The sequence below is a fragment of the Corylus avellana genome, chromosome 2, assembly GCF_965113065.1.
Source record: "Corylus avellana chromosome 2, dhCorAvel1.hap1.2, whole genome shotgun sequence".
Taxonomy (NCBI): Eukaryota; Viridiplantae; Streptophyta; class Magnoliopsida; order Fagales; family Betulaceae; genus Corylus; species Corylus avellana.
The window spans coordinates 13,897,030-13,909,620 of NC_142491.1; the positions used below are offsets into that span (position 1 = coordinate 13,897,030).

Genomic DNA, 12,591 nt, shown 5'->3' on the forward strand with positions numbered 1-12,591 from the left:
TAATCCGTTATTCCTTATCTGAAATTCACCGGTGTTTGCTGAATATTGAATGGATACACTTTTCAAAAAAGAAAAAAAAAAAAAAAATCCAATGAATACTATATGTATTTATCCTACTTTAAACCATATAGAAAACGTACAAATTAATGTGAAATGTATACAACGAAATATAAATTTCTTTAAATATGTTTACATCTGTCATATGAATTTTGTTTGGTCCTAGTGGCGGAGCTAGAAATTTGATCAAAAGGAGGCAAAATTAAAAAATAGAATTGAAAAAAGGGAAAGATATTAAAACATAAATAAACAATTCAAAAAAAAATTTAATTATCGTTTAAAACACATATTATTAATTTATTCAATTATCCCCAATGACTTTTCATGTTTTGAAATTGTTGATAGTTAGATATGCTTGTTGTTGGGAAATTAATACCTTTGGAAACCAACAATGTTATATTAACCACTCATTACTTCTTATATATATTTTTTCAATTTAGAATTTTATTCTTTTTACACTCAAATATATACTCAACAATCTCCCCCTTATGTATGAGTCCATCACCACATTGAACTAACCCCCCTCACTTATGAGTCCTTTTACATTTCCAAGAGCGTCACATGTACAGAAGTTACAGGAGCCAGCAGAACTTTAAACCAGACGCGTTCCAACCACCCATCCCAAGAAACTAAACTTGGCTCTAATACCAATTGTTGGGAGATTAATACATTTGAGGAGTCCTTTTGTAAGCTCATAATATAGCATGTTAGGACACCACTCAACCCAAAAGCTTAAGCTCATGGGTTTGTGTCCAACAATGCTCTATTAACCACTTATACTTCTTTTATATATTGTCAATGTAAGATTCTATTCTTTTTTCACTCACATATATATATACTCAACACTTGTAAGTATGCATGTGTGCGCGCGCACACACATATATATATATATATATATATATATATATATATAGACACACACATAGGTAAACAATAAATAGTCCAAAGAGTGAAGTAACAACTAAAGTTGAGCAATAACAGACATAAATATGCTCTGTACTGAAAATACATCTCATTCTTTGTAGCGGTTACTTACATATAGACATGCAAGAGTTCTGGGTGCCGCCACAACTTTAAACCAGACATGGTCCACACACCCATCCGAAGAAACTAAACTTGACTCTGATACCAGTTGTTGGGAGATTAATATATATACTCAACACGCACTTGTAAGTATGCATGCATATTGTTGGGAAAATAAACTTCCTATCTTCGACCGGGTAGGCCGAAGGGCCGCAGCCCGTTAACAAAGCCATGGGCTAAATTTTAGCAGTATGGTCCGCAGTTGATGAAAGCCTGGTCACCCGAGGATTGACTACCTGGCGACAGGCTCCCCATGACCGTTAACCTCTTAACTTCCCGAGAATCATTTGCCACTATAATCAAGAGTCATTGCCACTGGGTTAGAAACTCTCTTCACGATTATCTAATGTCGTGAGGATAGTGTTAGAATCCACATACAACTATTGTTCTCAATTCAATTCAAGCTACATGGATAAGATCAAAGAAAGAGGATCAAGCTTCAAGACTTAGATAAGATTACAGCAGAGTTCTAGTCTAAGTAAATCTATCAGCTTATAAATAGGCCAAACTCCAGGTATCACTACACACTGAAATACGTAGAGAATATACACACTTTCTCAGAGAGCTTACTTGAGCATTGGAGGACGCGTTCACAATGTGCTAGAAACTATTCTAACACATATACACACACATATATATATATATATAGTCCAAAGAGTGAGGTAACAACCAAAGTTTAGCAATAACAAACATAAATATGCTTTGTACTGAAAACAAGTAGTAGCAGATGAAAATACTTATAGGTCACACCTAAATAGTTTGCTTGTAATAACAGCATATCATAATATATATGTACCTTCCTTCAAATTATGAAAATAATTGGGTTAAGTTCACTTTATCCCCTAAAGTTTCAGAGGTTTTTGAATTCGAACCCCAATGTTTAAAAATTGGCAATGTAACCCCCTAATGTTTCAAAAAATTTTAATTCAAACCTTCCGTTACTAATTTCCATCAAATTGGACAAAAATTTATGAAATTACGTAATTACCCTCAATGCTTTTTTTTTTCTTAATTTCCGTCCAATTATACTGAAATTAGTAATGGAGGGTTTGAATTAAAATTTTTTGAAACATTAGGGGGGTATATTGCTAATTTTTAAACATTGGGGTTCGAATTGAAAAAGTCCTAAAATTTCAGGGAATAAAGTGAATTTAACCCAAAATAATTTATAAATCTAGTAAGGAGAAAAGTTATGCAAGTGGCGTCTTCTACTACCAAGGGACAAACTCCATCTTAGGCAACACGAAGAGTGCGAGATTTTGTGCTAAAGCTATATTCCACATTTTTATGAATTTTCATGCTCAAGAAACTTCGAGATAAAATCTGATTACTTGACCACACACTGCCAAAATCTATTATACAATTTAGGAAAATCTACATAAAAAAGAAAAATGATTTAATAAAATTAACATGTTATTTATATTTATTGAAAAGTTTAAAACCCAATACTATGCGAGGCCTTAGGCATGCCATGGGTCATATAGACCCCTCTTGCCTCCGCCACTGTCTGTTCCTCATAACAGCTAAATTGATGGAACAACTAAAATTGAAGTTGGTAAACAAAACTTAAAATTGATTTGATTTGATTGGCATACCCTCCCCATGGTTGGCTACTATATTTATGGGTGATGCAGAAGGCTACAAATGTTTATTTTAACGATACTAGCTAGAATCTTGTTTGTGGTTGCTGCATGCAGGTTGCTATGATCTTGATTTTCCATGCTTGTGATTGTTGTGATCTTGCCTTTCCATGTCAATACTTCTGGTGGGTGGTTACTAGAATCATGTCTTAGCACTCCCACAGCCTTGGAATCAACTTTGTCCTTAAGGTTGAAAATGTTGAAAATACTGTTCAAAACTCCAATTGATTGGATCATGTTTTGATTATTATTATAAAACAACGGACATATATACTTATATTCTTGTATGGTATATATGTGTGATTGCTTATTGTCCAATTATATGCATATGAGATCCCTAAGATATATTGTATTTGAGTGATGGTGTGAGTATCATGGAAGATCATACTCAAAGGTCCTTACAACTTATAAACTTCCTATTTATAGTCGTAAATGGAACTGAAAACTCCATCTGGATTATAACATATCGAACCTCAACAAATTGTCTTGGTCAGGAGAAGTAGGTAGGCTTCGGGTTGATATGTTGGGGTATTAGCAAGGTTAAGCTATACACTGAACATGAAGGAATCCAAATTTTTTGTCAGAAAACAAAGCGATAAGAAATATTTCCCTTGTTATAGATTTAATGGAAAACATTATCATGAAGCTGGTGCCTAAGTGTTTTTAGTAGGTAAACTAAAAACTTGTACATGTATAATGTGAGACGCATTCTCACAAGGTACGCAAGAATAATCATAAATTTAAATTTGTGACTCAAGGAAAAGAGGCAGTGAACAAAGTGACAATATATAGACTTTAGTTTGACTACAGAATAATTATTTTATTTACTTGTGATGTTTTATTTTAAACAAAACATAGGCCAAAAGATTTATTAATCATAATGGTCATATTGGAGAAATTGGACTTAGGGAATTAAATAGAGCATTGGGTTCAAAATTTGATTCCTACAAGCTAAAGAATTACAAGGAGCCTTGGGCTCATGATTTTAATTCTTGTAAGCTTGTAAATATACTTTGGGCTTCAAAGAATTAATTTTAAAGGCCAGAGTTCAGTTAAAGGAACATTGAGCCTGAGGATAAAATCCAAGGGCCAAGTGCTAAATATATGGAGGTAGGGTAGGGCTAGAAACGCTAGCCTAGGCGCATTGGGAGAATAATTTCTCCCCATGGCCGTATAACACCAAGGGAAAGGCTCTTCCTTATATTAGCCTGATTTTAAACCTGGTCCATCGGCTATGAACCGATTCATTGTGTTCGGGCTGTCACATTCTAAGGCAAATCGGCAAGCTCGTTTGCAGCCCGTCCAAACTGTTGCAAACCCGAGAGCCTCGTTTGGAGATAGTCTGGTCGCCTATGTTATTTTGTTGTTTTTAGGGTTTATGTCAGTGGTCGTCCAAACGGACCTAACTCCTGTCCGGACGAGCCCCATAGAAAGTCTTCGTTTTAGGCTTATTTAGGTTAAGCCATTTGGACGGGGATATAAGCCGTCTGGACGGAGGTCATAGAATTTGGTTGTTTTACATTTTAAAGTCGTGGCCGTTCGGACGACCATAATTCCCATTCGGACGAGCTCCGTAGAGTTTCAATTCGACTTTAATTACATTTTTCATTAGGTTTAGGACTCTTGGGGGATATAAATACACTCTTATAACCATGAGAACTTAGATTTTGTTTATGATTGAGTTTGATTAATAAGAATTACTTAGATTTGAGTTTTCTTCTTTGTTTCCTTCAAAACCTAAAAAGTATCTAGCTTTTCAAGAAAATTTCTTAGATACCTTGATAGTCTAAAGATCTAGAAATACCTATCAGTTCCTTAATGTTGTTATTCACTGTAGCCCACTAAGTTACGTTACATCAGTTGGTATCACAGCCCAAGTTACTTTCCATGAATAGAGAGGGGTAACCTTTGTGCAGACATGAACGAATTGCACGTGCGCACGAAGGTGGCATGTAAGGAACAATCGGTGATTCATTTGCGGCACATGGAGGAATAGGTTTGGTGGTGTAGCAGTGCAGAAGATGGAGCGTGAGCGCACCCAACATGAGGTCTCTACCTATCATTTGGCCGACATGGGTGGTTCGAACGTTCGTCGTCGTCAATCAAGACCGCGGTATGCAGGGGTGAACGACAAATTTATCGTTGAATGTTGGCAACACATGGACGAGCAATTCCAGGCTATGAGGAATCAAATCGAAGCCCAAACTACCCGATTATCCAACATGAATGGTCACAATGGGAATGGATTCGAAAATCCTTTTGCGGAGTGCCGAACGCACGGTTGTCAGCACCATGCGCAAGCTCATGCCAATCGGTGGGTGAACGGGTGTAAACTCAATATTTTGGAATTCCAAGGTTGCTAGCAACCCAAAGCGTTCCTTGTGACAGAAAAAATAGAAAAAACCGACAAAAAGAAGGTGCCTAGAGAGGTGACGGAGATGATGAGTCAATCGGTTGTGGAGGAGGAAGATTGATTTATTGAGGAAGATTGCTTGGTAGATTGGGCCTCTCCACCAATCAGAGGCCCAATCTATGACACATATCTTGATGAAGAGGTGAGTTCTATACATCAAGTGCTTGATGAAAGCCCTAAGAGAGAAGTCTTTGATTTAGAAGTTGATTTCCTAAGAGTAGATGCTATCTTGTCAAAGACTTGTAACCAAAGTTGTGATGAGATCGAAGGGGCGGAAACAACTTTTCTATCAAAGAGTGAAGGGGTCTTTGTGAGTACTTTGGGAATTCTCATGGCATGTGGGAAGGGCAAAGCATGAGAAAAGCATGACAAGTCTACACGGCAAAGTGAGGTGTGGGGCCTTCATCATAATCGTTGCAGTCTGCTGAACTTGGACGCAAAGCAAAATTCTTGTAGAAATAAGATATTATTCTAAAAATAATATTTAAATATTACGTTGGATTCTTTCCATTCTTGTGCTGATTTTATTTTGTCAATATATTCCAATTTAGTTGTAGATTCTCTTACATCATTAGAGGACCCTATGTCTTTTTCTTTTCAAGCATTTAAAAGGAGATCAACTCAATTCGATCTTTAAGATATATAACACCTATTCTCAATAACTTAGAACATTACAAATACTCAAATAGGGGTAATTACCTTTACCTTTATAAACTACCTGTTACGTGAATACGTAACTGTGATAGATTTTAGGTTCTGAGAGAACCTAGACCTTAGATTCTAAAGGAACCTAGACTTTTTAGATTTTGAGGAAACCTAAAAACCCTTTGTCAAACACAAGGTTTGGGATTAATTGTCTGATTCATTTATTAATGAGGTTGATGTCTTTAAATAGACAATTACAATACAATTATAATGCATAGTGAAAATAAAAGACTAATTAGAATAAACTATCAATAATACTTATCCCTAATATTCAAATTATACTAAGTAGAATAAACTACTATAATGATAATACTTATCTCTAATATTTAAATTATAATCCCTAATTCTAATGTTATCTATAAAGATAACATATTACCCTAAGGTTTTTTAATCCTAAAATACCTTTATTCTTAGACCCCTAACACTACCACTCTCCGTCAATATGACCTTATGGACTACCATGCTCACCACCTGACTACATTAAACTACCATTTACTTACCAAAATTCCCATTCGTAAGTCAAACTCATTAAAAAACTTGAAATGACGCAAATACCCTAACTTTATAAACAACATTTACATATAATGATGTTAAGAATTAAACAAATTAAAAAACAATTATTAATGTATCAGCAACAATTCCAATAAAAAAATTAAAAAATCAAACTTCAAAAAAAAAAACAAAAAAAAAAATTAAAACAAAAAAATATAAATATATAAAATTAAAACTAAAATATAAAACTAAAAAAAAAACTTATAAATTATTGTTTTTAAAAGAAAAAATAGAGGGATGATTGCCGGTTGATTGCCACCCCTCTTGGGGGAGGGGGTTGCGAACAAGCCACCCCCAGAGGTGGCTAGGGGTGGCTCATGACTCATCACCAGTCCAGACCCATGGGGGTAGCGCACGGCCACCCCTAGCCACCCGAAAGGTGGCTCACTTGCCACCTTGAGGTGGGGGTGGCCCAATCTGGCTAGAGGTGGCTCGCAAGCCACTCCTAGGCCATGGGGGTGGTCGAACACCACCCCCGGCCACCTCTGAGGTGGCACGTGAGCCACCCTAGAGGTGGCTGCTCGCCACCCCAATGAGCCGGGGGTGGCTCACTGGTCACCCCTCCCCCCAGGCTGCCACTCCTCTATTTTTTTAAAAAAAAAAAATTAATTAATTAATTAATTTATAAGTTTTTTTTTTTAGTTCTACATATTTATTTTTTTTATTAAAAGTGACAAGGGTCATCATTTTATTAGTGAAGACATGACACACTAATGGAATCCGTCAAGTGTTTTGAAGAATTTGATTGCATTGATTAAATTGTTATTTTGGCCTACCCAATGACCTTTGAATTATTATTATTATTATCTTTTATAGCGTAACAAGAGATTTGTAATGTAGGCCAACCACATGGTCTTATTTTGCATTTATCCTTTTTTTTAGTTTACGGTTTTTTAAAAAAAAAAAAAAAAAATTAGTTTTTTTTTTAATTTTTAATTTTTTATAGTTTTTAATATTGATATTTTTTATTTGAAGGTATTTTTGTGATTTAATGGGATTTAACGTCTAAAAATAAAATATTGCATCCAATTTAATGGGATTCCCTAACGGTGAAGGGTTTTGGTAAGTAAATGATAGTTTGATGTGATGGGGTGGTGATGCAGATCAGCAAGCTCGTCTGCAGCCCATCCGGACAATTGCAAACCCGAGAGCCTCATCTGGAGTCCTCATCCGGAGACCGTCCAGACGCCTATGTTATTTTTTTCTAACGAATTTTACTAAAAATGCCATATCTATAGTTTCGAACCTTTGATTGGATCAAGCTTTGCAGTGTTGGAAAGATAACTCAAAGATCTACAAAGTCATGTTTCAAAAGGTTTAGCTAATTCCGATGTTTACGAGGTCAAAACGGGCCATAAAGAGAAGACTACAAAGCTGGGCAGAATGGTTTGTATGCAATCTCGTCCGGACGAGATTACAGACAAGAGATTACGAGGAGTCACAAAGAGGTTCGTTCGCAACCCCGTTCAAACGAGATTGCAACGCACCGCACAGTTTTGCTGATTCCGACTTTATTTCGTATTATTATTAGGTTTAGGGTTTGGGGTCCTATATATACATGTTTTATAGACTCTAGAACATAGCTTCTGATTATTATATGGTTTTCTTCAATAAGAATGCTCAGAGTTAAGTTTCTTTTGTGTTTTTTCCTTAAACCTTACATAGCATCTATTGTTTTGAGAAAAAAATTTTGATTTGTTCATAGTCTCACAATCATAGGAGTATTTATCTCTTCTACTTGCTATTATTTCTTGTTCATCACAATCCTACACTGCATAAGTTGGTATCAAAGCCCAAGTTCTTTCCATGAATGGGGAGGGGCAACCGTCTGGCAAACATGAAGGAAGTGCACGTGCACACAGAGGTAGCAATTAAGGAGCAACTGATTTGTTTGCAGCACATGGAGGAGAGGTTTGGTGGTCTAACCGTGCAGAAGAAGGAGCATCCGAGCACCCAACATGGGGTCCTTACCGATCACTTGGCCGACATGAATGGTACGAGCGTTCGTCGTTGTCAACCAAGACTGTGGTACTCGGGGGCGGAAGACAAATTTATTGCTGAGAGTGAACCTGTCAATCATTTTGCGGAGCGTGGAGTGTAAATGAAATTTCCTACGACACAAGCTCATGCTATATCATAGGATGTAGGCGTCAAGCTCGACACCCCGAGCTTCCAAGGTTACTTACAACCCAAAGAACCCTCGGTTAAAGAAAAAGGAGAAAAATTCGACAAAAATAAGGTGCCTAGGGAGGCGGCGGAGATGACGAATCAATTCGTGATTCGTTGGCAACGCATGGAGGATGATGTGGAGATCTAGCGGAAACAAATAGAGGCCATCACGACCCAATTTGGCAACATGGGTGGTCCTAAAGTTCGTCACCATCAAACGACTCCATGCTTTGTGGATGAAGATAATGTGGTTGTCATTCGTAGGGTGCAATCTCAACGACGGAGGGCACGTATTGAGACGGAGATGCCGCGATAGAACTTGACCATTATTCGCGAGCCTCAAACCCATTAACCAAATCCATATTCTGTGGAGTAGGAAAGGGAATCTGGGGATGAAGGGTTTCAGGAATTCGAGTTCATTAATGAGGAGTTCAGAGATGAAGATGTTGAAGATCCGTCGCAAGGATTTGTGGATTGGGATTCCCCACCAACCTATGATGAGGAGCACGAAGAAGATCCGAATGAAAGACCCCTGCCATCTGACCTAGAGGAAGAGCACAAAGACGATGGGTTTCTTCCCATGTTTGGCGGCCTCTACCGTGAAGAAGATGACCAATGTGAAGTGGAAGTACCCACGGATGGTATTGTAGATCATAACGAGGTTGATGAAGACCTTACTGGTAAGGCGCCTAATTTTAATGATGAAGAATTAGGTTATGTTGACTTCCTTGGTGTAGACAAAATCTTGTCGGGTTCTCATAACCATGACTCTAATGAGTTTTATGCGGATGAGGAAAATTACATGTTCACAAGGGAAATAACGGCTAACCTATTCTTGAGTATCTTCATGGCATGTGGAAGAGAAAAGGAACGAGAGAAGTACGGTAAGCCTGAGATATTGCCAAATGGTGTGTGGCCTTCAAGACAATCATCAAGGTATGTCGATGAGGAAGAGCATCACATTTATTGTGTGGTGTTGTCTTGTCTTGATCTTGAGGGAGGGAGAATGAAATGATTTGACGAGGCATCTAAAGGACCGTGGAAAGAACCGGCCAAATTTGAGGTCGAATTCTCTCCAATCTGGGGAGAATGATGCAGATCTGCAAGCTCGTCTGCAGCCCATCCGAACTGTTGCAAACCTAAGAGCCTCGTCTGGAGTCCTCATCCGAGGACTGTCCAAACGCCTATGTTATTTTTGTCTAATGAATTTTACTAAAAAGACCATATCTAAAGTTTCAGACCTCCAATTGGAACAAGCTTTGTGGCATTGGAAAGATAACTCAAAGATATACAAAGTCATGTTTCATAAGATTCATCTAATTCCAAGGTTTACTAGGTCAAAACAGGCCATAAATAGAAGACTACAAAGCTGGGTAGAATGGTTCGTGTGCAAGCTCATCTGCAACCTCGTCCGGCCGATATTGCGAACGAGAGATCACTAGGAGTCATAGAGAGGTTCGTCCGCAACCCTGTTCGAACGAGATTGCAGAGGCGCCACATAGTTTTGCTGATTCCAATTTTATTTCGTATTATTATTAGGTTTAGGGTTTGAGGGCCTATATATATATATGTTTTATAGACCCAGAATGTAACTTTTGATTATTATATGGTTTTATTCAATAAGAATACTCAAAGTTGAGTTTCTTTTGTTTTTTTTTTTTACCTTAAACCTTAGATAGCATCTATTGTTTTAAGAAGATTTCTTTGATTTGTTGATAATCTCACAATCATAACAGTATTTATCTCTTCTACTTACTGTTATTTATTGTTAATTACAAACCTACGTTGGATCAGGTGGTGAGCGCAGTAATTCATGGGGGCATATTGACAAAGTGTGGTAGTTGATGGAGGTAAAAAGTAATTACACCCTTATAAATAGGAAGAGTAGTGATTTTTGGCCCACCAGCGTGCTTGAACAATAAACACGCCGGTGTTAAAATATTATTTTATTTTATTTTTTTTACTGTTCAAATATTATTTTAATAATACATTATAATATTTTAACACCGACGTGCTTACTGTTCAAGCACGCTAGTAAGCACGCGGCGGGCCAAAAATCACTGCTCTATAAATAGTATATATATTTATATTATGCAGCTTACTCATTAGTCTAAAAGAGAAATTTAGAGTAAAACTCATGGATTCGATTGTACAAACATGCAAGCGTTTAATTTATTGGTGAGACTTGAATAAATAAATAAAAAGAGATAAGTAAATACGAAAAAGAAATCATACTTACAGTTGTAGATCCAATTTTTCCAAAACAAGAGTGGCTTCCCACTCTGGAATGCAGAAGACTTCTCAGTGAGTATGGGCAAAGGGAAGGTATGATACTTGTTTTCAACAATAGCAGAATCTGGGAAACGCTTGAGCAACTTTAGAGCAAGACCTATTGCATGTGTTGTATGGTAGAGACAAAATTAATTAACAAATGGCCGGGAAGTTGTTCGATACTTCAAAGCATCAGACAAAAAATGATTGAATAATTAGATGTAGCGAATAGGGTCCTTAATTACCAAAATTATCGAGAAGTATGGACCGGGTAAGAGCCGTGGAAGCATCGACGTTGCTTAATGTTTGACAGACAGAATAGAGATAGTCAGCCATTTTTATATTTCCATACTCTAGAGCCGTTACAAGTGGAATACAACCCCAGTAGTCTGGGATGTTAAGTGACTCAGCGTTCTTCCTACGCATGCACTCTACCATCCCTTTATTTTTTAGAATAGCAGCTTGGGCTAGAGCTGTCAAACCATTATCGTCTGTTAATCCTAATTCCTCTTTCGACATTAACTCCGCCACCAGCTTCTCCACAAAATCCGTACGTTTTGCAGAGACAGCCATGTGAAGAACAGTACCTCCATTGTCTGAAATTCTTGCACTCTTTGCATCTGGGTCGCGGGTAAGGAAATGTTTTACAGCAACCCAGTCACCGTTATTGATATCCCTACGTAACTGCAAGTGCTCGCAGTTTATCCTGCCTTCTCCTGCATTAAAAGGTTTTTCTTTGTAAGTAATGAGGCTACTATAAGTTACATATCTTGTGTTACTTGATAGTTAGGTAAGAGTTATTGAAATAACGCACTATTTTAGATAATCGGTACTTCGATTGTGCTTGAAAGTTGATGTTCCCTTTGTCTGGCGGTTAGATCTATGGGTTGATGTTTGAAATTTGGAAAAAGTCTACGTACCTTCCATAAATTACCACTGAATTGACAATGTTCCTACCAAACATTCAATTAGGACAAATTCTCTCCAAATTACCACAAAATTGTCAATGTCTCCCCCAATGGTAGCAAAAAGACAAAAATGACAATAATTTTTTTTAAAAAAAAAAAGGCAAAACTACCCATATAAATTCAACCACAAAAAATCAAAAAAAAAAAATTCAACCACAAAAAAATCAAAAAAAAAAAAAAAAATCCACTCTCTTTTTTAATATATATAATTTTATTTTAATTTCATTTCATTTTTATTAAGGGTATTTTTGTCATTAAGAAAAAATTTGATAATTTTTAATAGTTTAAGAGGGACATTGTTGCAATTAAAAGCTTAAGAAAATTGAGACATTATAAATTAGGTAATAGTTTGAATGGGATACGTGGACTTTTCCCTTAAAATTTTTTGTGGTTAAATCTATGGTTGAATGTTCAAAACAAAATAGACGAAACAAGTGTTGACATAGTTTTGTACTTAGGATTGATTTATTGTTAACTTCTAAGATATGTTAGAAGTTACACATGAAGGAACCAAGACTGTAAAACATTCTAAATTTCAATTGTTAACTTCTAAGTTTGAAGAAATTTGTATTAAAGATGAGATAATTGATGAGTTTTATGTTAACTTAAATGACAATATTGTTGTACCACCCCACCAACACACGTGGTAATTATTACTAAACAATAAATAATAATAGTTTGTAAGACCGAAAGCTATTAAGTATTTTAAATTTCTCAACATGTTTAAAATGAG

At 36.5% G+C, this 12,591-nt stretch overlaps 1 protein-coding gene across 1 annotated transcript; it reads right to left on the reverse strand.

The window, feature by feature from the left end:
* Positions 1–1,452: 1,452 nt before the first annotated feature.
* On the reverse strand, positions 1,453–11,817 carry LOC148587379 (uncharacterized). Its single transcript, XM_088512577.1, has 4 exons — positions 11,811–11,817; positions 11,136–11,606; positions 10,859–11,008; positions 1,453–1,483 (listed from the first exon to the last, which is right to left on the reverse strand). Exons 1-4 carry the CDS (start codon positions 11,815–11,817, stop codon positions 1,461–1,463), a joined length of 651 nt encoding a protein of 216 aa, XP_088368703.1. The 3' UTR covers positions 1,453–1,460.
* Between the last annotated feature and the right edge of the window lie 774 nt (positions 11,818–12,591).